The sequence below is a fragment of the Dermochelys coriacea genome, chromosome 8 (assembly GCF_009764565.3).
Source record: "Dermochelys coriacea isolate rDerCor1 chromosome 8, rDerCor1.pri.v4, whole genome shotgun sequence".
In the NCBI taxonomy this organism is placed as follows: Eukaryota; Metazoa; Chordata; order Testudines; family Dermochelyidae; genus Dermochelys; species Dermochelys coriacea.
The window spans coordinates 12,274,248-12,301,807 of record NC_050075.1 but is presented as its reverse complement, the minus strand read 5'-3'; the positions used below and the strand labels follow the sequence as shown (position 1 = coordinate 12,301,807).

Sequence of the window (27,560 nt, the reverse complement as noted above, 5' to 3'; positions counted from 1 at the left end):
TTGTTCTGTTTGCTTTTCAGATTGTGATCGAAGAAGAGAACAAGTTCTTGAAGTTACTTGAGCTTCTGGGACATTATCAAGAGAAAGGATCAGTCATCATATTTGTCGATAAACAGGAACATGCTGACGGGTTGCTGAAAGATTTAATGAGAGCCTCTTATCCCTGCATGTCACTTCATGGAGGTAGTGTGCAATCTTAAGGGTTTACATTATTTTAAACTAGAATAATAGGATTTGGTAATTTTAAAGAAATATTTTAATTTTTTCCATACAATACCATTATAGACCTTGGAATATTTTCTCCCTCGCCACTCTGGTCTTTCATTTGAGAGACCTATATTTATCTCGGTTTGAATGGAACAGAAATTGACATGGCGTTTTATAGGTTAAAAACGCCATAACATGGCAAAATCTCTTTATGCAGCAGGATTATGAACTGGTCTGGCAGTAACACAACTCTGAGAACAGTAGTAGTTCATTGCTATTGCAGACCAGTAGGGGGAGTATGAAATGGGTTTTTGTAGAGTCCACAAAACTGTTGGCTGTTAGGTTTCCATCACCTACATTCTTAAATTACTACTGCATGGCAGAGAAATCAATCTAGAACATAGAGTGGAGCATAAATAATTTTGCTCAGGCTACTGTAGTACAGAAACTAAATGGTTTATTGTTCTGGAGTTAATTGAATTTTGTGTTAGGTTTTGGCATTTTAAATAATTGGTGAGTGTTCCCTGATTCTGTGTAAAAGATGCTTTTTATTATTCAGAATCGAAAGAAAATGCATAAAATTAAATCAGTGTTTAAAAATGAACTGTTTTGTGTGGCTCCTTGCAGGTATTGATCAATATGATAGAGACAGCATAATTAATGATTTTAAGAACGGAGTATGCAAACTTCTTGTGGCCACATCTGTAGCAGCACGAGGCCTGGATGTAAAGCAACTAATGCTGGTAGTCAATTACAGCTGTCCCAACCATTATGAAGATTATGTGCACAGAGCAGGCCGAACTGGACGAGCTGGCAACAAAGTATGTACACATAATTATTTGTTCTTCTTAACTGTGTTTTAGAACCCTGCCCTGTTTATCTAATATAGTTATCCAAAACAGGGATTGGGAGAAGAGAATGTTTCTTTGGTATTTGATGAGAAGGGATCCTAGGGCCAGGCACTACAGTAATACAAATATTAATAAATAATGAACGCTGTGAGGTTTTTAGAGACGTCAAGAGTAAGGCAGTGGTCTAAATTTTAAAACTCAGCTTCCTGTTCTGAACCAAATTTGTGTGGCACTTAAGAAATGCTTACTGGAGTAAGGCTTCCCCATGAGTTTGGCTCTGTTGCTGAACATTTGATACTGCTCATGCTTGGAAATGTGCATGAGTGACATCAGAAGATTTCATGTTCCAAACTTACATCCGTGACTAGACTTAAATAAAAAGCTTTAGATTTCATTGTGAATGGTTGAATTATTGTATCACTTTACATGCTAAGCACATGAGTTAATTCTAGGGCTGTCAAGCAATTAATCATACGATTAAAAAAATCGTGATTAAACAATAATAGAATACCATTTATTTAAATATTTTTGATGTTTTCTACCTTTTCAAATATATTTATTTCAATAACACAGAATACAGTGTACAGTACTCACTTTATATTTTTGATTACAAGTATTTCACCGTAAATAAATGAAAGAAATAGTATTTTTCAATTCACCTAATACAAGTACTGTAGTGCAATCTCTTTATCATGAAAGTTGAACTTACAAATGTAGAATTATGTACAAAAATGCACTCAACAATAAAACATTGTAAAATTTTAGCGCCTGTAAGTCCACTCAGTCCTACTTCCTATTCAGCCAATCACTCAGAAAGACAAGTTTGTTTACATTTGCAGGAGATAATGCTGCCCACTTCTTGTTTACAACGTCACCTGAAAGTGAGAACAGGCATTCGCATGGCACTGTTATAGCTGGAATCGCAAAATATTTACGTGCCAGATGCACTAAAGATTCATATGTCCCTTCATGCTTCAACCACCATTCCAGAGGACATGCGTCCATGCTAATGATAGGTTCTTCTCGATAACAATACAAAGCAGTACGGACCAACGCATGTTCATTTTCATTATCTGAGTCAGATGTCACCAGCAGAAGGTTGATTTTTTTTTTTTTTTTTTTTTTTTTTGGTGGTTTGGATTCTGGAGTTTCTGCATCAGTGTTGCTCTTTTAAGACTTCTGAAAGCATGCTCCACACCTCGTCCCTCTTATATTTTGGAAGGCACTTCAGATTCTTTATCCCTGGGTCGAGTGCTGTAGCTATCTTTAGAAATCTCACATTGGTATCTTCTTTATATTTTGTCAAGTCTGCAGTGAAAGTGTTCTTAAAATGAACAACATGTGCTGGGGCATCATCTGAGACTGCTATAACAGGAAATATATGGCCGAATGCAGGTAAAACAGAATAGAGGACGTATAGTTCTCCTTCAAGGAGTTCAGTCACAAATTTAATTAACGCATTTATTTTTTTTAAACTAGCGTCATCAGCATGGAAGCATGTCCTCTGGAATGGTGGCCAAAGTATGAAGGGGCATACAAATGTTTAGCATATCTGGCACATAAATACCTTGCGATGATGGCTACAAAAATGCCATGCAAATGACTGTTCTCACTTTCTGGTGATCTTGTAAATAAGAGGCAGCATTATCTCCTGTAAATGTAAACAAACTTGTTTGTCTTAGCGATTGGCTGAGCAAGAAATAGGATTGAGTAGACTTGTAGGTGCTTTACATTGTTTTGTTTTTGAGTACAGTTATGTAACAAAAAAACCTACATTTGTAAGTGGCACTTTCATCACAAAGATTGCACTACAGTACTTGTAGGAGGTGAATTGAAAAATATTATTTTGTTTATCTTTTTACAGTGTAAATATTTATAATATCCACTTTTATTTCAATTACTGAATAGATTATATGTGAAAATAAAGAGAAAAATCCAAAATATTTAATACATTTCAATTGATATTCTATTTAAATGCAATTAATCAGTTTTAATTGCGCTGTTAATTTTTTTAATCGTGATTTATTGCAGTTAACTCACACGATTAATTAAAAAAATCAACAGCCCTGGTTAGCTCATATTCCTCTTAAAAAGGAAGTTTATATTAAAATATGCAGTTTTACTTTTATGTAGTTTAACAGCACTACCTGTGCTACAATGCTTTAGTAGAAAAAGAGGTCATGGACCTTAAAAGATTGTTAATACCGATTAAATTCACGTTTCTTATTAATATTCAATAGGGATTTGCATTCACTTTCATTACTGAAGATCAAGCACGGTATGCTGGTGATATAATTAAGGCTTTGGAATTGTCAGGGAAACCAATTCCTGCTGAGCTGGAGAAGCTCTGGAGTGACTTCAAAGATCAACAGAAGGCTGTAAGTAACCTTTTTCTTGTGTTGTGCTTTTGCTACTTTGCACATAACTCTACACGCATAAGTAATCGCATTAACTTCATTGGGGCTACTTGTGTGAGGTCAAATAGGTGTTAAATGTTTGCAGGATTGGAGTCTGACGTGTTTTCAAGACTCTTCTTGTGAATTTGAATATTGTAACCATGTGTATGTGAGCTGTCTTGAGACCTTATTTTTTCAGAAATCATATAAAAGACAACGAGGGTGCTGTAGTATTTATATTTTATTTATATTGTCACACTATTTGAGCACATGGTTCAAAAATTGAATATAATGTGTTTCTTGTCTGCCAAAGAGAAAATTCTGTTCTCAGGGAATATTTCAATTTATACAATTGTATTACTCAAAAGATTTGTTTACATCTGCTCAGTTGATATGAAATAGCTGTTAAACTTTTCATTGTGAAATAGTTGTTTCAAGGTTTGAAAAGCCTGATGTCCTAATTTTGTCTTGATTTTTTTTTTTCATTTAACCTCATTATCAGTTAGATAAATAGTCTATCTTCACAATTGTTCTGGAAGTGTCTTTTAAAACTTTTAGTGTTTGAAGTGACTTTTTAAAATAAACATTCCTGTTTATAGGAGGGAAAAACTATTAAAAAGAGCAGCGGATTCTCCGGCAAAGGATTCAAGTTTGATGAAACAGAACACGCTTTGGCTAATGAGCGAAAGAAACTACAAAAAGCTGCTCTTGGCCTGCAGGATTCAGATGATGAGGATACCGCTCTTGATGTAAGCGTTAAGGGAGGGTGGGGGGGAAGTGTTTTTTTTGGTTTGCTTTTTTTAAGGGATTTCACTGTAGTTACTAAAATAACCCGTACAAGTACATCTCTAATAACAAATTGCAGAATGCATGGATTTCTGCTATTCCACACATCCCTCTAACTTGCTAGATACATCTTGTGTGTAAATCTGTATTTCCTTTAATGTATGAGGGCATAGACCTCATAAGGAGTTAAAAATCTGCCATTTGTCACTTACTGGTATTTTATAAATAAGATAAATATGGCTATTATTCCATTCAAAAGAGCACAAGCAGTTTTTCACCTTTGCAAAGTTAATCATCTTGCACAAAATAAGTCACACTCATTCACAATAGTCTTGTAGTATAGTGATGGAAAGAAATATAGCAGCTTTTCCCATTTCTAAATCCATATTAGGTACCTTTCCTTAATATTTGCTACCTTTTCCATGATCTGGAAAATTACTCTCACTGCTGGTACAAGGGCTGTAGAAGAACTACTGGAAATCCTCCCTCACAAACCAGCTCTGTAGCCTTCACAATGTGAACACTGCCCTCCTCTGTCTCCTGCAGCTGAAGGGTGAGATTGCGTACAAAACTTGGTGCATCAGTTTGCACTTAAATAGCACTTTCTATGTGAGAATCCCAAAGTGCTTAACCTTAATTATTGTGAAAATGATGGACTCAGTATAAATCCCTTGTTAAAGGTAGAAAGTAAATCTGTGGCATGGCCAGAAATAGATCTCCAGTCTCCTGATGCCCAGTCTGTTTCCTGACCAAAAGATCATCCTTCCTCACAGTTGCACTGTAGTTCTGTGCAGGCTCTCTCAATGTTTATTGTTGCAAGATTCAAAATTTATTTTTTGAAAAATAAAGCAAATGCACACGTTTTCTTACTGTATGTGGACAAGAATTGCATAATGCTAAATGTACTGATATCCTTGTTCTAATCTTTAGATTGATGAACAAATTGAGAGCATGTTCAATTCAAAAAAAAGAGTGAAAGACATGGCAGCACCGGGAACATCTAATGTTCCTACACCAACAGCTGGTAATGCAGAAAAACTGGAAATTGCTAAAAGACTAGCTTTAAGAATTAATGCTCAGAAGAATCTTGGAGCAGAGGCACAAGTATTGGTCCCTTTTCACTTTAAGGTCACCCTCTCTACCAAGCAATCATTTTTTACTAAATGTTTAATAGAATGTATTTTTGTTTTACAGCCATGTTAACGTATTGTTCTATTTAGCTTTCTTATTCGGTACTTAATGGTAAATCATATGAGTCTTTGACTATCCGTTTTGTAACCTTTTGGATGTGACAAAATGCATTAGCACAAAAACTGGAACCCCTGATCTGCTTTGGCACAAAGGGTTAATTATAGCTAATTTTACCAGTAGTGACTAAAGGATTTGTTAACATTATTAGAATTACAAAATAGCTGTCTGCTGAAGTATGTAATATACAATACGTTTTCTCTTGGTTGTAGAACTCTGTAATTTAATTTAAAATGTATATGAACTTGAGTAGCATTTTGCAGAAGGTGGGTTGTTAGTTTTTGAAGTTTCCACCTTTGGAATCAAACATAGTCACCATGAACCTTTGATTCCTGGGGGGGGGCAGCAAAGGGGAAGAGGAGATTTTAATCCAATCTAACTTCCTAGTTAACAGCAGTCAACTCACTCCTGCTATAAAGCATTAATAATGTTCATCTGAAAGGTTAAGCTTTTTAGAATGTATTGCTGTGAAAGTTATTATGTATAAGATAGCTTCATGTTTAGTGTTGGGGGATTTCAGTTCACAATGTATAATGTCTTCGATGAACTAAAGTAGTGGTTCTCGACCAGGGATACACATACTCCTGGGGGTACGCAGAGGTCTTCCTGGGGTTACATCAGCTCATCTAGATATTTGTCTAGTTTCCCAACAGGCTACATAAAAACACTAGTGAAGTCAGTACAAACTAAAATTTCATACAGACAATGATTTGTTTATACTGCTCTATATACTATACACTGAAATGTAAGTACAATATTTATAGTCCAATTGATTTATGTTATAATTATATGGTAAAAATGAGAAAGCAAGCAGTTTTTCAGTAAGTGTGCTGTGGCACTTTTTTTATTTGTGTGATTTTTGGTAAGCAAGTAGTCTTTAAGTGAAGTGAAACTTGGAGGTATGCAAGACAAATCAGACTCCTGAAAGGGGTACAATCGCCTGAAAAGGTTGAGACCCACTGAACTAAAGAACAGAGTATATTGTCAGAGCAGTCCTTGTGCACTGCCGAGTTTTGATTTCCATCACAGGAAGCAGTGTATGCTCATTTCCTAGCTTGGTAATTGGACTAGAAGTGTATGGGATGAATTAAAATTACGTTTTGTTTTGCTGACAGCTGTCTGGAATGTCATAGCATTTAGAGTTGAAAATGCAGCAAGGCTTTTTTTTTTTTTTTCTTTTCTTTTTTGGGTGGGATTGGGAAGTGTGTTGAAGCTGCCTACATGGGCATTTACTATGTGTAGAAATGTAATGAAACTCTGGTGCTGAAAAGGCCAGGTTTTTATGGTGCTGCCTCTGGGTACCTTGTAATGAATGTAGACTTTTTTTATTACAGGATGTGATGCAGCAGGCTACAAATGCTATCTTGAGAGGAGGCACAATTCAGGCTCCTACTGTATCTGCCAAAACTATTGCAGAGCAACTGGCTGAAAAGATAAATGCCAAGCTCAATTATGTGCCCATAGAAAAACAAGAGGAAGAAAAACAGGAGGGAGGACAAAGTGAATCATTTAAGAGATACGAGGAGGAATTAGAGATCAATGACTTCCCACAGGCAAGCATAATTTTTTTCTTTAATCATATTTTAATTCCAGTCACTTATCACAGTGCTTTACTTCAGACTCTTTGTACAAGTTTTTAATGTGTTTGTTCCAACAGAGAGGTTTTGTCTTTATCTCAGATCTTTATCAGATGTATCCAATAAAGCTCTGGTGACATTAGCTCAGCTGTGTAATCTGCACCATGTAAGAGATGCATAATCTTTCAGACACATTCTAAGACTGTTCTTTACCACATGAAAATGTGAAGCTCTGCCCTTGATCCAGTCAGCATCTAAATCTTATTGCATTTTCCTATGTAATATTGAAAAGATCTGGCCTTTCTTCTTTGGCCACACTACCATAATTCTGGTCCAGACCCATATGTCTTGATTATTACATCTCTTCTTAAACTAAGATTATTAGGGGAGATTTTCAGGGGCATAAAAAGTAGTTAGGCACCTAACTCAGTCAATGGGAATTAAGTGCCTAACTGCCATTTATGCTTCTAAAAAATCTCCACTGTAAGCCTTTTGGAACAGGGACTGTCTTTTGCTCTCTGTCTGTACGTTGTCTAACACAATGGGGCCCTGACCAGTCATTGGGCCTCTTGGTGCTATTCTAATACAAATAAGAGTAATCGCCTGACTAGTAGAATTAGTGAGAGAGATGCGAGTTTACTCTTTCCTGCCAGCTCTTCCTAATGCAAGTACAGTGTAAATGTTTTTAGTATAATTGCATGAGTTTTCTCAATGGGACTCAAATTGCATGTACATAACCACAGTATGGGCTATATCCTAGCCCTGAGTTTTCTTCATATGCCCCTACCTTTGTACACTAGATCATAGTAGGTGATACACAAGATAAGTTTGTCTCATTCTTGAAAAGAATTTGTAACTGTGTGTCCTAGCGATTTATTTCTGTTAAAAGCTCAGTGTCTAAGTGAATGAAGTAGTCTTTCTCATACTTCAGTCTTCGAGCTTCTAAACTTCACACAGAGTGAAATGGAAACACTGGCAAGCTCTTTCCAGTGGTCTTGTACATCCATCATTCTCTTTCCTCCATCTTCGTTGTTGTTCTTTCCCTGAAATAAGGGGTAGCAGTGCTAATGTATTTTGTGGTATATGTTTGTTTGGACGTGGGTGCTCATTTTTTAAAAGAACTGATTAAAACCCATTTGCCCTGGAACACATTTCTGTTTTAAATAGCTCTCACCATATAATTTTGTTACTACATTTTCTGTCTAGAATGTCAGCTAATCCTCTGGTTCCTCTTTTATAAAATGTCTTTCTCGCTGCCCCTCTTCCTACACCTTTTTTCTTGTGCAGACTGCTAGGTGGAAGGTTACCTCTAAGGAAGCTCTGCAGAGAATCAGTGAATATTCTGAAGCTGCCATTACAATCAGAGGAACGTATTTCCCTCCAGGCAAAGAACCCAAGGAAGGAGAACGAAAAATTTACTTGGCTATAGAGAGTAAGTACGACAGATATATTTAAATTTAAAAAAAAGTCCCCAGGGCAGTGTGAAACTAGACATGAGAATCCTTTGGTAGTAACCATAATCATTATTGTAGTAACCTTTGGATCCTCACTCCAAACCATTGTTGGTTATGGAAATATGGGCACCCAGGGAAGCCACTCATTTGTCTCGATAGTTTTTGCCAGTTGGATCATGGTGATGTGAAGACGTCTTGGAACCTACATCCTACCCTGAGAAAAGGTGCTTGCTTACATGGTGGCTGCATATGAAAATATTCAAAAAAAAAAAAAAATTCACTTGGTGCTAAAAAAACAAACAAACAAACAAAAAAAGTGAGAGGAAACGGGGTGACCTTATTTGAGTTGCCATGGAGAAGAGACACTGTTATCCAGCAGCACTGGGCAAGGATCGTACCTGTTGAAATCTATTGTCTGAAATCTATGGCCCAGTTAAACTTGCGTTTACTCTGGCATGCTCTATTGCTGATGTGAGTTTGTCTGCAAAGTAACCTGTTGTTTTAGGTGTTTGTGGGTAGTGTGAAATGTGACACGAAATTTTAAGTATGTCCTTTGTTTAAAAAAACAAACCAGCCCTGGTAATAAACACTAGTAGAGAGTACAACTGCAAACTATTAAAATGTGTTTGGCAACCTATATGGTGCTACTAGAAGTAACTTGCAGTTTTACTCTTTCCGCGTTGTATGTGGAAAAGATTCTAATATTTTGTTTCTTCCTGTTCTGTCTCCAGGTGCCAATGAACTGGCTGTGCAGAAAGCAAAGGCAGAAATCACTAGGCTTATAAAAGAAGAACTTATCAGACTGGTAAGTGAAATACAGTATACTGTATTTCAGAAGAATGTGCTTGGCTTTTTAAAGCTTTACAAGTACATGTTTCAGAAAGTTTATACCAGCGCTAGAGCATAAATCTTTATTAATATCTGGGACAGGAAGCTGCAGATCTAAAATATGCTGTACTGGCGAACAGCAAAGAAAATACATTTCTCTGTTCTATGGGTCATCTCAGGTTCATAGGTATTCTATGCAGACAAAAGACATCACCAGAATTTTGTGACATCACTTTAAAGGCTAGTTCTTACCTCACAGAACAGTTCATTTCCTGACTTTAGCTCCATCAGGCAGAGCTGGGCATGTAACAGATGGGTTTTTAACTTTTCTTGTTTTTAGTTCTGTTTGTACTGTGTTGAGGTTAGTTGCTCCATGCAGCACGCCAGGAGCAGTAGTCTTCTGTATTCAGAGTTATCTTGCTCCTTGTTTTCAATCAAGGATTGCCTTGGGAGATTGGAATTCTGAATTCTTCAGAAGCACAGGCCTTGGTTTTTTGTGGAGCAGCCTGCAATAATATTGCATTAGACTCAAGCAGAACTGCCGGTAGCCGACACTTCTTAACCCAACTGCTCGTGGGTTCCATTGCTCTTGTGCCTTTATTGATCTAGCTTTGCTCTGTTTTTAAAATTGCTGAACTCTACATAAAAATTCCTTCCAACTGTCAAAGAAAGGGTTATTGCTGAGCAATTCTAATACTGAATGATTCAGCTGTTCACTTATCTGTTTTCAACAAGTGCTGTGATTGACTTATTTTTCCTCTTTAATTGCAGCAAAATTCATACCAACCAACCAACAAAGGAAGATACAAAGTTCTGTAAATATTTGGAGTAACCTGTCTGCCAGTGGCTGGTGTCTGACACTTCGTGGCTTCTGTTGTCTTTGGTGTTCACACTGCTTATTGTAAATTAAGATTATTTTTATTTTTTCCTTGCTGACATTTTTAACACAAAATTGATATTTGGTGAGACATCTCATTCTCTTCACTAAGGTTAGCAGTCTTAAAGTAGACTAGCTTTGTCAGGGCATGATGTAATTGAAAACTATAGTTTATATAGCTTTTTCACTGTAAAACTACTGAATAAAACAGATTTTAATTTTCCTGACATTCTGATATAATGTAAATTAAATTATTTTGGCTTTGCTTTGGAATTTGTTAGGGTGTACTTACAACTTCACATTTTAGGGGTAGTTCACATCTTTTAAGTTTATTGTGGAGTAGTAAAACAGCCAATATAAGAGCAGAATTTTCCTCCCCAATCTGTAGCATCTGTGACCTATTCCATATGCACTCCCTCTGCAAAATCCCCACTGATGTCAGTGAGAGCCCTCTGCTGATCAGAGTTTAGAATTTTGTCCTAGAACAATTAGGGTTTAGTTTTACAGATGTCCCTCCCCTCCCCCCCATCCTTTTTTACTTCCTACTTTGCCTTTATCATTTGGGGAATGGAATAGTTAAATCTTTGGGTTTTTGTAAAATGAGACATTTTGTAGTACAAAAATTGCTTTCAGATTTTCTTTAAATGTCAGCATTTTAGTATTTGATTTTGTTCCCATTCTTCAACCTTTAGTAAATAAAATAAATAAATCTCAGCAAAAGAGAGAAACCACTTTTGTAATAAAGTGTAAAGTTTGACACATTTTTATAGTGTTATATATACATTTAATGTGATACTTTCAGGACAACTGTTCTTATACTGTTAGAGAGTGGCTTTCGACAAAAAATTAGCTTTGTAGGTCGGCTCCACAAACATTGATCCTTATTGCAGTGATGGAATGTGAATGCTTCCTGGGAGTCAACTTTTTTGAACCCACTTCTCCCTCATCCCCAGAAGTCATTAACATTTCATTGTTACTGTCAAGATTTTATTTTTTTTAACTTCTTATCTTATCTGTAACCAAAGTGACAAATTGTTGAGTCATTCTAGCAGCTGAGAAAGCTTTCAAGAAGATGAAAACTTAAAAGGCTTTCTGTAGAAAGCTTTCCTGACCTGACATTGTGGAGGAAAAATGTATACTTTTAAAATAGCTATGTGTATGTACTGCTTTAACCCTAGTGAAGAACAAATCAAATGCTTGCATCATGGTTATAAATTGATTTTTTTCCAAAAATCAAATATTTTGAAGTCCACTCCAGTTTTGAGATACTAGTACATTTGTAGATGTAGAAAAAGAGAACACCAGCCATATCCACTAAGCACTATACATTTACTCTGCCAGGAACAACCTTAATAAGATACCTAAGAAAGTTTAAAAAAACAAAAAACAAAACAAAACACCTGAATGGAGCCAGAAGTAGCACATATAAGAAAATCTTCTCAAAGTTCAAACAAAACCTCAGATATTTTCAAAATCAGATTCCCTTTAAATGTTTCAGGCTTCATGTAGTTAGGATTATTTATTATGCAAGATGTTTCACACAGTTTGTGCTGACTTGTCTAACTTTTTGACAGTGCTGTAAATTGCAGTGTCCCCCAGAGTTGTGGTGGGTTTTGATATGTTTGGAGTAGAGCACTTTCAGGTTCAGGCATTCTGACTTTTTTTTTTTTTTAAACGTCTTTGGTTTGAAATGTTCGTGATGATATCTACCGAGCAAAACTCTGATAGACATACTTCTGTGATTTCCAGCTCAACGCTGTTGGATTTTCAGCGAGGTTGGACAATGTACAATCTTCTAAGGTTTTTTAAATGCAATGTCAATAGTCATATTTTTTTTAATTCCTCTAAAAAATAAAAATAATGTCCATGTGTTTTTTCTGAAATGCTCTTTCTGATGTGTTTTTGCCCTGTTTGCTGTGCCTCTGCACTTGTTTCTACTGCAGCTCTGTGCTCACTAATTGTAGCTGCTCCTTTAAGTGTAGGGAAATACGTTCATTACCATTACATTAGAATCTTTTTGTTAGGAATGGAATGAAAAGCGGCAGGACAGACACCAGACAGTAAAACTGCTGCAATAGAAACATCACTGAAGGTGCTTGGGTACTTGGGATGGGGAGGGCCAGCAACCTGCAAGAGAGGAAAAAAAATGAGACAAACTCTTAACAGAAATAAATAAGGCAAAAAAGAGAGAAATTGAAGGGAAAAAAGCTATTCTGGCAACAAGGCGAAGAATAAGAGAATATGGAGGAAAACAATGAAGTAAATTGTTGCATTAAATCTTTCTTCCTAATTGTTTTTGTGCTCATGGAAGTGGACCCAGCTCTCTGATAACATAACATGTCTGCTGCTTCCTTGGGGGATGCACCCCCTTTCAGATGCTGGAAGAGAACTGGAACTGTATCTTTTTTTTTTTTTTAAGGCAATATAATAGAGCAATATACCCTTTTTGCTCTGTTATCTAACGCACTTTCCAAAGAGAGTGTGTTCCCAACTCCCTATATTTTCCTTATAGTTTTGGTGTTCGAGTAACCAAAACATCCTTCAGCGATTGTATTTTGGGCAGAAATAGAAAAAAAGTGATGCTGGATCATAAACTTTTTAAACGTTTCGCTGTAATCATATTTTGTCAGCAGGTAATAGCCCGGGGTTCTCCTCTTGTGGCATCTCTTGTCCTGACTAGTGGTAGATCCAGCCTGCCTTATATACTTACCAGCTATTCCAACGTGTGTGCAGTGCAGAAGTATCCCCCCTGGGTGGGGGAGCTTGGGAAGGGATTCAAAGGAGGGATGAAATGGTCAGATTGATGGGCTAAGAAGATGCTTTTTTGCATCTGCTTTGTATGGAGGTGGACAATGTGAGTGTCGGGAAGAAGCTGCAGATATTAAGATGGGAGACAGCAAAAATCAGCACAAGTGTGTGTTGCTTTCTGGAGAAATATTTTGATTTTATATTGGTAGGGATCTTTCTGGTGGATGATTCAAGGAGGCATTTTGGCAGTCTGTGGCCTAAAGGGTATGGCAGCTGGCCTGGGACAAAATACATTGCATATGTTTAATAATTAATGTTAGAGTAATCAAAAAGTAGAGCAGTTTTAATCTTAAATTAAAAAATCGTGCAGTGGCCAAAAGAGTGATTTTTGTTTCACCACTCCAGTGAGTAGGGTTTTTTGTTGTTTTTTTTAAACCATTAATATCTGCTGTCCCATGACACTACAAAGCTTCAAAAGTAAAATATATTTTTTCTAGAAACCCAAGAGTCTCTGACTCTACTCAGATATATAGTTTAGCTTGTTATGTGGAAGTAAAATCTGTGCTTATGCACCTAAGTGGAAATGGAAGAAAAGAGGCTTATTTCCCATCCCTTTCTTTGAGTAACTTGTGACTAAGGAACTTGGGAAGAATGGTTTGTGGTTAAGCCAATGGCCTCAGACGCTCTGGGTTCAATTCCTGGCATTGCTACAGCCTGGAAGATAGGTCCATCAATGGCTACTAGCCAGGTTGGGAAGGGATGGTGTCCTGAGCCTCTTTGCCAGAAGCTAGGAATGGGCGACAGGGATGGCTCACTTGATTACCTGTTCTGTTAATTCCCTTTGGGGCATCTGGAATTGGCCACTGTCGGAAGACCGGATACTGGGCTAGATGGATTTTTGGTCTGATCCAGTATGGCCATTCTTATGTATGACCCGGAGTCAAATAATCTCTGCCACAGTTTCCTATCTGTAAAATAGATACCATCACCCTACTTCTCATGGGGGTTAAAGAATAAATTCATTGTTTTGTGAGACACTCTGATACTATGATGGTGTGTGCCATAGAAGTATCAGTATAGCATACTGTACAGAACTGCTATTGCCACTCACATAACAGCTACTTTCAGTGAAGGCCAAAAGTAAAACTCCTCCATTATTGTTCTGATTCCCCCAATCTCCTAGAAAAATCATTTTGTTAGTCAATATCTGTTTTCCATCTCAAACAGCCCTAACCAGTAGCTTAACTTCCTGCTCTGGATATCTAATATTCAGTCCATGTAAACAGCTGCCTTGTTTTTATCACAGAAGCACCTGAATTTCAATTGAGGTGAAGTGATTCCTGTGCTCATCATTTTCGAATACTCACCACCTGAGTTGAAATGTTCTGTGTTCTTATTTAGTATCTGAGTGCCATGCTCTGCCTGAGGCACATGGTTAGTGGGTTTTTGTTTTGTTTTGTTTTTTTAGCAGAAAGTTCATCTGGGTGTATTAAAAAATTAGTCTTCCAAATCCCTGCACATGCACGTTGGCGTAGAGCTACCACAGGGCTGCTCCAAATATGGATGAAGTTTAAAACCTAGCATGCCAATGATCCCTCCTGAGGGCTAGTGCCTTTAAGAGAACTTAAATTAATAGAGAAATTACTCTTTAGAAAATCACATACTGAGCATGTTCAGTAGAAAACATTTAAACACAATTGTGCTGCATACGTGTGTGGCTACTGGAGTGCACAATTGTTGGTCAATGAACTAGCTCCAGAATTTCTGCAGAAAAGCAACATGAAGGTTGCACAGGGAGAATCCCAAAAGATGGGAAATGTAAATGTGGGCATGCTCCATCACTAACATTCGTTGAGTAGATGCAGCCGTGTATTCCATGTGGGTGTGCATGCCCTGCGCATCGGAGATAGCGAACTTTGCCAAGCAGTACTCATCAGGGTGGCACTCATGCCCTGCAGCCATAGCAGCTCCCCTGGCTGTATAAAAGTGGCACCTCCCTGGCTACTTCAGTCCTGTCTCAATGCCCGTGGCTAGAGTCAAAGCTCTGTGTGAAGTTTTCACCTCACACTTTTACACTCAGTTTTCTGATAACTTTTTTTTGTATATGGTGGTAATAGTACCTTAGGGTTAGTTTAAAGTTAGTTTAGTTAGTAGAGTAGGTGGCTCCACTGGGTGATGTCCTCATGAGGGTTCAAGCATTGTCCCACTATCTGCAATGGTGGCCCCCATATGAGGTGCTTGTTGTGTCTCAGCAAGGGACACATTAAAGAGCAGTGCTCCATCTGCAAGTGATTCACCAAGAGGAGTCAGGTGACAAGAGACTTGAAGCAGCACCTTCTGGAGCAGGCCATGAGGCCCATTTTGGCAGAGGCCCTTGTCTGACTGGTTCTGGCATAGGTTATCAGTTGAGTCCAGCACTGACAACGTTGGCACCCCTGCTGACCATCTCCATTGTGACAGCATATGAGGTGGCTTCAGACCTTCTTTCCCTCTCAGTCCCAGGTTCTCTGCTGGTTCAGGAGGTCTCTAGTGCTATGGCTTCTAACAGCTTGTTCTCTGTTATGCCTCTGGCACCTTCTGACTGTGTGTCAGAGCCTTCAGATCCATTGGTAACACAGCTCACACCACTTAGGCTGCAGGCTATGGAGTTTATGCTGGGCCTGGCCCTGAAGCCCCCCTCAAGCATCCTTCGGCACCATCATTGTCTTGGCAGCAGATCCCATCATAAAGTTTGGTACCATCCTTGTTGCCAATGCCTGGCTCTCCCATTGTCACCACTGAACCTCTGTGATTCCTCAAGATTCAGGTTGAGGTCATCCTCCTCATCAGATGGGCACCAGAGATAACCCTTGGATTACTATTGGTACTGAGATTGGCATCTGTCCCGCAGTTGAGAAAGGAGCTCTTGGCCTGGTGCCTACTGGCCACCGCTGCCTTATCCATATGTCCAGTGACCTAGAATCCCTGGGACACTCCTCAATCCCTGATGTCCCAATCCTTCACCTGTTCCAGAGCGAGATCACTGGTCCCAATGGTGGCTCCCGCTCCTGTACTACTGCAAGTGACCACTGAGTCAATTCCCCTGGGACTTATGGGGCTCTTCTGACTGGATCTGTGGGATAAGAAAAGGATCTACTGTTGACACAGTACACTACCTCCTTGTCCTCTGTGGACTCTACCATGCTGGAATCTTCCTCTCCCTTGGTGCCTGAGGACTTTAAAGATATATCAGGATCTCCTGAAGTGTGTGGCCACTTTCTTGAGTATCCAGGCAGAATTCTTCCTGGAGAATACACATAATGTTTGATATTCTCTAACCATCAGTTCCAGGAGATTAGCCCCCTGATAAATGAGGCTGTCCTGGAGCCAGAAAAGGCCCTCTGGAATATCCCTGCTTCATTGCCCTCTACGGTGAAATGTTCAGAGAAACGGTACTTTATTCCCATGCAAAGATTTGACGTTTTCTACTCCAACCCAGCCCCTAACTTCGTTGGGGTGATTGCAGGAAATGACAGGACTCTGCAGAGAAGGTATAAATCCACACCAAAAGACCGAGAGTCCAAGATAATGCACTTGATGGGGAGAAACAGTTATACTTTCTCTTCCTTGCAGATGTGCATCATGAACCAGCAGGCACTGCTTTCAGAATATGAATTTGTTAATTGGGTGGCCATGTGTAAGTTGGCATACAGGTTACAAGAACCCTCCAGGTAAGGGTCTAAGGCATTCGTTTCAGAAGTCCATATGGCAGCCAAGACCTCCTTGCAGGCAGCTCTACACATGTCGAATGCCTCAGCCAGGATTATGTCATCAGCTGTAGTCATGAGGAGGCCTCATGGCTGCAGAATTTTGGCATTGTGCCTGATATGCAGCTGACCAATGAGGACATGCTGTTCAATGGCTGGATTTTGTTTTCAGAAAAGACTGACGAAAACTTGCCCTCATCTAAAGACTTCTGAGAAACTTTGTATGTTTTGGGAGTATAATCTCTCACCATAAAGAGAAGCCATTATAATAGTCAGCAGCCACAGCAGCAATACTGCTTGCAGTGGTGTGGGTTTTTTTGGGCAATCCTCCCTTCCTGTACAGCAGTGGGACTACTTCAGGAAGAGTCACAGATCACAAAGGAGAAGGTCTTCTGGTTCTGTGTTTAACTAGCTACTGCCCTGCCCCTGGCACCTAAGAAGTGCTCATTTTGACTTGTGTGTTCAAGACAGCGATCCAATGGTAAACCTCTCCTCCTTGGTCCTCCCTGATTGGAGACATGCTGACCTGCTTTAATAGTGAGTGGGACTCAATTTCAACAGACAACTGGGTCCTAAGCATGGTCAGATTGGATTATGTCATACAGTTCCACTCCCTCCCCCAACCCCTGTCCCTCTTCAGGGACCCTTCTCATGAGACACAGCTCCTTGAGCGGGTTCAGTCTTTACTGGCTCTGGGGACTGTAGAGGAGGTCCCACTGCAGCATTTGAGGTTGGGGTTCTACTCCTGGTATTTCCTGGTCCCCAAGCTCAATGGAGGGATGAGACCTATTACTGAGTCTGCAATCTCAACAAATACATCAGATATGTGAGATTCCTAGCAACTATCCTCTCTACCTTGAATCAAAATGACTGGTTTGCTGCTCTGGACCTGCAGGATGCATATTTCCATGTAACAATCCTCCCAAGCCACAAAGGCGGCTCCTCCTCGTCTTGGCTGGCCAGAACTGCCAGTACACCATACTGCCTTTCAGCCTGTCTTCTTCTCCCTGGGTTTTTATTAAGTATGTGACTCTGGTAACTTCATACCTCAGACAGAAGAGAACTCCTATCTTCTTGTATCTGGATGATACTGAGTGGCAAGTCCAGAGAAGAAGTCCCCTCTCGTGTTCACTTCACACTACGCCTACTTGAGCATCTAGGTGTCAACCAAAACAGCAGGAAGTCAGCATTGGTTCCAATGCAAAGAATAGAGTTCATTGGGACCTTGATAGACTCTACAAGTTCAAGAGCATTTCTACCCACTGAGCAATTCCAGGAGATCCACCACCTATGGCTGGAGCTGCAGTCTCTACACTCAACCACAGACTGAGTATGCCTGAGGTTGCTAAGCCATATGACCATGTATACACAGGTAATTTAATATGGGAGGCTGCGACTCTGTCCTCTTCAGCTATGGCTGAAGTTGGTCTATTGTTCAAATAGATATCCTTTGGACATGCTGGTCTGACTGCCTCCACTGATTCTGGGCTCCTTATGGTGGTGGGCAATTCAGGACGGTGTGTGCCATGTAATCCCTTTCACATGGCCTCTGCCAACCAGGACTATAGTCACTGATGCCTCTTTAATAGATTGGGGAGCACATCTGGACTCGCTGAAAGTTCAAGGCCTCTGGTCAGAACAAGAAGTTTCTCTGCGTATCAGTGTTCTTGGAGTTTCATGCCATCTACAATGACTGACGGAGCTTTCAGGATCACATCAGGGGCTCAAAGGTTCTCATACTCATTGACAATACTACCACAATGTACTACGTGAACATGATTGGGGAGCCCATGCCAATGTGCTGTGTCAAGAGGGGATCAGGCTCCGACAGTTTTTTGCATCAGGGAAAACATTACTCCTATGGCCTATCACTTGCCTAGGATCCACAATCATCTGGCAAATCATCTCAGCAGGAAATTCTCCCTGACTCACGAGTGGTCTCTGAAGCCCAGCATTCTGCAGTCCATATTTGCAGTTTGGAGCATTCCGATGGCCAGCCTGTTTGTCACAAGAGACAACAAGAAATGCCAGCTGTTCTGCTCCAAAGAGGGTCTCTGTCTGGACCTCTTGACCAATGCTTTTCACCTGAACTGGGAATCGGCACTCTTGTATGCCTGTCCTCTGATTCCAACATTCTGCAGGTCATTCTCAAGCTGAAATTGGACCATGCCAGGCTCATTCTTATTGCTCCAGTGTGGCTGAGACAATGTTGGTTCTCTGACCTCCTCACATTATTGGTTTGGCCTCCCATATCTCTTCCTCTTCATCCTGACCTCCTGATTCAGCATCATGGTCAGGTTCTGCATCCAGTGCTCAGCTCCCTTTATCTCACAACATTGATGCTGAATGGTTAGATGAAGAGGAGAAACAATGTTTGGAGACAGTCCAGCAGGTCTTGCTTAACAGTAGGAACTCCTCCACCAAGGCAGCCTAATCGGCTAAGTGGAGGAGATTCTCAGTATTGTCGTTAGGGGAGTTCAACTTTTTTTGTTGTCAGGGGAGTTCAACTGGCTTTTATCCAGAACATCTTGGAGTACCTGTTACACTTTCAGTCTTCTGGTCTTGCACTTTAGTTCATTCAGAGTCCATATGGAGGCAATTTTGGCACTTCATCACCTATTCATGAGTTGTGTTGTCAAACTCTGTGGCAGTGAGTCTCTTGAGAAGAGTCATTCGTCTTCATGCACCAGTTAGAGCTAGTTCCTTTGTGGGACCTTAATACCATTTAAGTGGCTCTTATGGAACCTCTTTTCAAGTCTCTAGTGACTTCTTTCCTTCCTCTGTGTCAGAAAATTGCCTTCCTTGTAGTGATATCTGCTAGCAGAGTGTGCGAGTTGCAGGTGGAGCCTCCTTCCATGCAATTTTCCAAAGACAATGTTACCCTGCGACTACAACCTAAGTTTTTATCTAAAGTGGTTTCCCAGTTTCACTTGAACCAGGTTCTTTTCTAAGCCACATTCAACCCCAGAGGAGCAGCATCTTTACATGCTGGATGCCAGGAAATGTCTAGCTTTTTATCTGGATAGAGGTAAACCTTTCTGTTCCTCCCCTCATCTGTTTACTTCATACGCAGATCAAATGAACAGAAGAACATATGGGTCAGACCAGTTTGCCCACCCTTGAACTACGCTTATGTTAAAGTGGTGGGCATGCCCCTCCCCCCCTCACATCTACAAAGGTTCTGGTGCCCTTGGTTCCCTTCCTGTGTTATGGTGAACTAGGTAATTTAATACACTACTCTTTATGCTGTAAAATGTGTATCCAGAATATAATGGATGTGCAACTTGGCCCAGTTAGGGATATAGTTAGAACATTAACTGTTCAGTGTCATGAGTACTTGAGATTTTAATTGTACAGCTTTGATTGTACTGTCATTTTCAATATGTATATAGCTGGTAACTGAATAAATGGTTGTGAGGGTTGCAGACAATGTATCTGTAGCTTTAGGAACAATTTCTCACATGAATCGCCCAATTAGCTTTAGAAACAAAACTATATTTTAAAGTAAATTGCTTTATTTGGCTAAAAGTTTGCAATTAAGTGGTAATGCCTGGATCCAGGAGCTTGCTGAGATAATATGAAAAGATGGCATAGCTCTCTGGAAGGATGCAGTTCAAAGCTACGATCCTGCAAACACATGTGCTTAGCTTTAAGCATAGGAGTAGTCCAGTGACTTCACTAGGACTACTCGTGCTTAAAGTTAAGCACCCGTGTACATGCAGGATGGGGACCTAAATGGGAACCTACATATCTGGTTATTTGTGCAGATAATAAACTATCCATGGATAGTGCTGTGCACCTCTATGCTTAAAGGCTTTCCTAAACCAGCATGGCTCACTTTTAAATAAGTCGGTAAAACTGAGATTTTTAGAGTGTGAAACGGTATGATGCTAGTTCACCTCCCGATCTCCCACTTGCACCAAAGCTCGACTGCTGTTTCTTAGAGCAGTGTCCTGTCCCTTCGCTTTAGCTGATCATAAAATGAGCCTGAGTGTACGCGTGTAGTCTGTTCCAGTCACATGATTGAAGAGGAATGCATTTCCCTTTTGATTATTTTCTTGACCCAGATCTCTTCCAAATATGGTATCGGCTTAAATGAGTTTGTGATCTTAAGCTCAGGCTTTTGCAGAAGAAATTCTGGCTTCCAGACCAGAGGGGGAAAAAACCTTCTGCCTAGAGCTCTTTCCAAAAATACAAAGACTAAAGAGACACACTTGGACTCAAATTTGGCCCCAAAATGCACATTTTGTAAAAATAAGCGTTAGCAAAACCTGAAATAGATTTGTTTGTATTATTTTCTTTTTAGTTCCAGTGGAAATAATTATTTTTAAACAAAGGGCCCTTGCCCTGCAGTGATTGCAACCCAAACATTGCTTCACTGAGAATTCTCATCTGAAATAGGCTTAATTGCAGGATGAGCCACACCTGCCTCGAATCAGGTTATCCCAGGATAAGAAGGCAGCTGAGGGGCCTCCTGCAGTGAGGGAACAGCAGTGTGAAGGTACAAGGAAAGGAGGATTTTGGGCAGCACAGTTCCTCAGGAAGGCGGAGCTATGCCCAGCTTAAGGCTGAGTGGAAGACTGTTTTTAAATAAAAAGCTACCCTAAGAAGGGCTGTGATTGAAAGAGACTGTGCCATTTCCCTGGTGAAGGGAAAAATAGGGGAGGGAATAGCACAAGTACTCCTGGCAATGAGGGGGGTACTTGGGAGGCAGCTGATTCTCTTATACCCAGCATAAATGGAGGGAAAATACATTTAGTTTTTAAAAAATGTTTAGTTCTGATTATCTCAGGAATTATTGGTAACAATACAGAAGGGTGTATAATTTTTATGTTGATAGTGTTTCTTAAATAAGACTATCACAGGCATTAAATAAGGACAAATGCAAAGTACTGCACTTAAGAAGGAACAACAGTTTCACACATACAAAATGGGAAATGACTGCCCAGGAAGAAGTACTGCAGAAAGGGATCTGGTGGTCATAGTGGATCACAAGCTAAATATGAGTCAACAGTGTAATGCTGTTGCAAAAAAAGCAAACATCCTTCTGGGATGTATTAGCAGCAAGCAAGACACGAGAAGTAATTCTGCTGCTCTACTCTGTGCTGATTAGGTCCCATTGGAGTATTGTGTCCAGTTCTGGGCACCACATTTCAGGAAAGATGTGGACAAACTGGAGAAAGTCCAGAGCAGAACAACAAAAATGATTAAAGGTCTATAAAACATGACCTATGAGGGAAAATTGAAAAAATGTGGGTTTGTTTAGTCTGGAAAAGAGAAGACTGAGAGGGGACATAACTTTTTCTGTACTTGAAAACTTGTTACAAGGAGGAGGGAGAAAAATTGTTCTTCTTAACCACTGAGTATAGGACAAGAAGCAATGGGCTTAAATTGCAGCAAGGGTGGTTTAGGTTGGGCATTAGGAAAAATTTTGTAACTGTCAGAGTGGTTAAGCACTGGAATAAATTGACAGGGAGGTTGTGGAATCTCCATCATTGGGGATTTTTAAGAGCAGGTTGGACACACACCTGTCAGGGATGGTCTAGATAATACCTAGTCCTGCACTGAGAGCAGGGGACTGGACTAGACGACCTCGCAAGGTCCCTTCCAGTTCTACGATTCTAGTTAGGTCACCACTACTCTGTGACCCTGTTTCCATATCAGTAGATGCACACTTGTTCTAAACCCTGAGCCAGGAAGTTGATGATATTTTTACCTTTAAATGGAACATTAGCCCCAGTCGCATGTGGGTGTTAGCATCTGCCCAGTACATTTCTAGAAATGAAGGGTTTTATTAATTTACTATTAAACAGCCATGAATACACAGCTGGAGTGGTCCAAGAATGAGATCCCAAGCAAGTGTAGCTGTAGCACAAATGTACCCACACCCTACTTTTAAGAGTACATGTAGCATCCCTTCCTCTTCCTTCTCTGCCACATATGGTCCCAACTCCTGTGTAAAGAGAAAATGTTGCAAAGCTATTTTGGGATGTGTGTGTGGGAGGAAAATATAAGGAATACATTTTCCCCAAACCCTCCTCTTACAAATTGAAATTCCCTGCCATGTCCCTCAGTGATGCTACAAGCTGTATTGGTGGGTGGGGATACTACAGGTAAAGGGAGAACTCCATTCTTTTGGCTGGTGGGGGAAAAGGTAGCATTTCACCTCCCCTTTCCATAGAGATGGAAACTTTTATTAGTTTGCATAGTGCCTGGGGGCAGGGACCTTCTCTTTCTATCTCCAAAGCACCAAGTTGTTTACAATGTAAATAAGGGCCAAACTGCAGATCTTGGGGAGTGTTTTCAGAAAATCAGATAGTGTAACACACAAATTCTTCTGTTTGGGTTTTTTTGTTAACACAAGGTGCAAACTAGAAACCCAGACATTAGTGCTACCACACTAACATTTGAGCAGTATGAGCAATAGGGTTGTCTTACTGATCACCTGGAATTAATTTGCCCACAGAACAATACAGATCAGTCACACAGATTTAGTACAGCCATAAATCCATTTCCAGCTTGAAGATCAAATGTTTAGATCTTGCTGTCAGTCTCACAGTGATAGCTTTAGCAGTAGGTCGACTTAGGTTTCCCTCTTTATAGAGATGCAACAGTTCAGTGCTTGGAAATGCTATTGCAATTCACTTGCATACATTTTAGCCAATGCTTGATTCTGCTGAGGTCAGAGAGCTTAGTTGCTTGTAGGGAAATTGGGCCAAAAAGCATGCCAGGACTTCACACAAGTACTCCTTTTCTTTTTGAGGACTTCATCTGATTTCAAAGAATGGGGCTGGGGGGGGGGGGAGTGGTGGTTGGAAACTAAGAGGAAATAATGTAAAGGAAGGTAGCATGGGAGTACTTGGAGCCTAATTCTTTTTGATTTGATATGGTGCCTCTCAGGTAAGAATTAAACCCAGTATGGCAGAAAGTCACATAAATAATTAAACTAAATCATTATGCAGGGATGAAAGTGGCCTTTACTTTAAAAAAAAATCTTTATGCTTCTCTTCCATGCTACATCCTAATGGCAGAAGTTAAGAATTCCACAAACCTTGGACAAAAAAGGCAAGGAGGCAACTATTCTACCTCTGTCATTCCTTTGGATTAAAACCTTATTCTGTGTGAATTTAGAGGGCAACATTGATCATAGTCTTGGAAAGATAAATGTCTCACATTTGGATAGCAACCTTCATCCCAAAAGACCACAACATATTTTGGAAATGATATATACCTCTGGGGTGGACCACAGCAGCCAGGACATTGCACAACACTGGAGCAGGGAAACATTTGGATAGCAGTGCTGGAAAAACTCTTACATAAAGTTCCACAGGACTTTAATGTCTAATCAGTGCTAACAAACCCTTGTTTGTTTTTAAGGTCTCATTTGAATCACATAGTACATCTCTTAGCACTCAACTTCAGGTATATGGGACTCAGTCCTTTTAAGGTTTATTGTAATTTAAATCCAGGACCTTTAACTTGAACTAATCCATGCATTGGACAAAGCAGCACTTAGGCAGAATAGCTTCTGACCTTACTTCTGCTACAGCTGCATTCATTAGCAAATTCAGGCAAAAATCAGCAGTTGGTAGCTCTATAGAGTAATATGGCTCACCTTGATAACTAAAGGCCTAATGCTGTAAAGCACTGAGTGCCTTCGACTTCCATTGACTTTAGGTCCTAAATTAGCCCATTTGGCATTTAAATCTCCTTCAAAATCTCAAGCGGAATTTGCTGTTCACACTTTAAAGGGGCTGAGATGAGTGTGTGGAGTCTGGTTTATAAACAGCTTACCTGAAGGGAAGAGATGATGAGGGAACTGCACACTCAGGCATCACAGGATTCAATCATCATTAAAAGAAATACAGCAGATTAAAATTTAATAGTTCATTTGCGGGTGGTGCTGCAAGTCTGTACTGGTTCACGATGCATGTACCCAGACACTTATGGGTTATACATGTCAGAGCAATGGCTGCCTTCCCTGTTGCAAATCTGCAGGGAAAGGGGGAAACAAGAATCTTTCAATAAATTATTTTTAATACAGTCTTAGGGCTTGATTTTTTTCTCTCAGGGATTGCAAGGGGAGCATTATTGGGTCTTTGGAAGAGAACCCATCAAACTCCTCAGCACCCCCTTCTAAAGGCAGCAATGGAAACATTGCTTGGGAATAAAAGGCAGCTTTTTCTATTGTGTTTAACTCTTCACATTTCAGAAAGAAAATATTTTTAGAGGGGATTTTATTTTAAGGTAAAATAAATCAGTAATTTTACTTGTTTTTAATAGAGAGGCAATTAGTGGCAGAGAACAGTGTTGTCAATTTCTACATAGATCAGGAAAGGAAGGATGGTTCTCTACTAGCCTGAAACTTGGGAGACACTGGTTCAATTCCCTGGTCTACCACAGATTTCCTGGGTGAACTCTGTGCCTCAGTTCCCCAACTGTAAAATGGAGATAAATAGTACTTCCCTACATCACAGGCCGATTAGGAGATTAAATTAATTTTAAAAAATTGCAAGGCACTCGGATACAATGGTAATGGAGGCCTAAAACAGACATATGCGCCTAAATAGATATATAGAAACACTGGATTGGACACACACAATCAGAAACGCTAGTTACCAACTCCAGTATGTTGCTTCAAGCACTGGCCAATATCGGAACCTTCAGAGGTGCTTTTCAAAGAAACTCAGAATATACTTGATCACCTGTCAACAATGCTGAGTGTCAGTACATATGTTTTTGTATTTAACAAGCTAGGAAATTAAAACAACACTTAGGATTTATCTACCACTTTTCATCTCCCAAGTGTTTTACCACCCTAGCTAATTAATTTTCACTACACTTCTGCTGAGAGAGCCAAATGTTCTCCCTAATTTACAGATTAGGAAATTGAGACAGTAGTTCAGTGACTTGCCCTAGGCCACAAAGGAAGTCATTATCAGAGCTGGCCACACCTCTTTTTAAATTAAAATCCTTTTTAATATTTGAATATGCAGGCAAAAAAGTCACAGGTGCATTCTCGTTTGGTGGCTCTTTTTCAGCTTCCAGTTTAAATTACAATTGGGCCTTGTCTACATGACAAAATTAAGTCGACCTAAATTACCTTAATGCACAGACACCACAGTAATTACTGCAGTGGTTCATGTCCACACTATGCCCCCTCTGTTGGTGGTGCACATCCTCACCGGGAGTGCTTCCACAGACTTCATTGTGTGGGGATTGTGAGGCACTGACAGCTGGAGCCCCCCTCCCTGGGGCTGACAGCCAGAGCTCCCTGGGACTGGCAGTTGGAGCTGTGAGCCCTGTGTGGGGTTGACAGCTCTGGCTGTCAACCCTGGCGTAGAAGGGCTCCAGCTGTGAACTTCTTGTGGGGCTCACAGCCAACAGATGTAAGTAATGCAGTGTCTACACAGGTTTCAGAGTAGCAGCCGTGTTGGTCTGTATTTGCAAAAAGAAAAGGAGTACTTGTGGCACCTTAGAGACTATCAAATTTATTGGAGCATAAGCTTTTGTGAGCTGTAGCTCACGATAGTGTCTACACAGACACTGCGCAGCCCTAACTACATCAGCCTAAGCACTGTGACTCTTGTAGAGGTTTAGTTATTAGGTCAGTGTAGTGAGCAACTTATATGGGTGGGAGCAACATTGTAGTGTGGTGCTTACAGAGTGAAGTTGACTTAAGCTGCCTTACACTGACCTAACTCTACAGTGTAGAGACCAAGCCTCGGAAACATGATGTGGATTCCAGTCAGGCCAGTTTGCTGGAGTCTTGAGAGGAGATAGTCCTGTCTTATTTCAATTCGCAATGCCAAATTTTCAGTCCTTTTAAATCACTTTTCTTTTATTCACCATTGTTCACAAAACATGGATACATACAAAATGATATTGCTCTGATTTGGGGTTCCTCAATTCTTGAGGATGGGAACCGAGCACAAACAGCCACTGTGAGAAAGTCTGACCACGCCGGGATAATCATTTCCACTGCAGCTAACTGCCCTTGTAAAATAAAAGTGACAGAAGAGACCAGAAAATAACTCAGGGTGTCAGTCAGATAAGAACCCCCCAAATCTCCTCCCAAGTCTCCTCCATGAAACTTCCCCCCCCAACATCTCCTCTCCCACTGCCCCCCAGGGTCTCCCTCCATGTACACCCCCCACTGAATCGCCCCCTACCCCCTGGATCTCCAGCTACACCCCCACTGAATCACCCACCCCCGACCCCAGAGCTTCCCCCCCAACATCTCCTCTCCCACTGCCCCCCCGGGCCTCCCTCCATGTACACCCCCCACTGAATCGCTCCCTACCCCCTGGATCTCCAGCTACACCCCCACTGAATCACCCACCCCGACCCCAGAGCTTCCCCCCCAACATCTCCTCTCCCACTGCCCCCCCGGGCCTCCCTCCATGTACACCCCCCACTGAATCTCCCCCTACCCCCTGGATCTCCAGCTACACCCCCACTGAATCACCCACCCCCGACCCCAGAGCTTCCCCCCAACATCTCCTCTCCCACTGCCCCCCCGGGCCTCCCTCCATGTACACCCCCCACTGAATCGCCCCCTACCCCCTGGATCTCCAGCTACACCCCCACTGAATCACCCACCCCCGACCCCAGAGCTTCCCCCCAACATCTCCTCTCCCACTGCCCCCCCGGGCCTCCCTCCATGTACACCCCCCACTGAATCGCCCCCTACCCCCTGGATCTCCAGCTACACCCCCACTGAATCACCCACCCCCGACCCCAGAGCTTCCCCCCCAACATCTCCTCTCCCACTGCCCCCCGGGCCTCCCTCCATGTACACCCCCCACTGAATCTCCCCCTGCCCCCTGGATCTCCAGCTAC

The 27,560-nt window shown here is 40.8% G+C and overlaps 1 protein-coding gene and 1 long non-coding RNA gene across 6 annotated transcripts in view; one reads left to right on the top strand and one right to left on the bottom strand.

Annotated features, from left to right (window-relative positions):
• Positions 1 to 12,107, top strand: part of DDX46 (DEAD-box helicase 46) — a 39,416-nt gene extending 27,309 nt beyond the window's left edge. For 3 of the 5 annotated variants that reach the window (XM_043490804.1, XM_038412586.2, XM_038412587.2), the window contains 9 exons: positions 21 to 183; positions 835 to 1,028; positions 3,299 to 3,436; positions 4,054 to 4,203; positions 5,171 to 5,368; positions 6,823 to 7,041; positions 8,353 to 8,497; positions 9,251 to 9,324; positions 10,119 to 12,107. In XM_043490804.1, coding sequence (XP_043346739.1) covers positions 21 to 183; positions 835 to 1,028; positions 3,299 to 3,436; positions 4,054 to 4,203; positions 5,171 to 5,368; positions 6,823 to 7,041; positions 8,353 to 8,497; positions 9,251 to 9,324; positions 10,119 to 10,166 — 1,329 coding nt within the window. In that variant the 3' untranslated portion in view covers positions 10,167 to 12,107. The remainder of the gene's footprint in view (positions 1 to 20; positions 184 to 834; positions 1,029 to 3,298; positions 3,437 to 4,053; positions 4,204 to 5,170; positions 5,369 to 6,822; positions 7,042 to 8,352; positions 8,498 to 9,250; positions 9,325 to 10,118) is intronic. The other 2 variants (XM_043490805.1, XM_038412588.2) reach the window with 1 other exon arrangement.
• Positions 12,108 to 12,204: 97 nt separating this feature from the next.
• Positions 12,205 to 26,811, bottom strand: LOC119859842. Its single transcript, XR_005294371.2, has 4 exons — positions 26,595 to 26,811; positions 25,338 to 25,423; positions 24,513 to 24,710; positions 12,205 to 12,351 (listed from the first exon to the last, which is right to left on the bottom strand). It is a non-coding gene; the product is annotated as an uncharacterized LOC119859842 (long non-coding RNA).
• Positions 26,812 to 27,560: the final 749 nt, after the last annotated feature.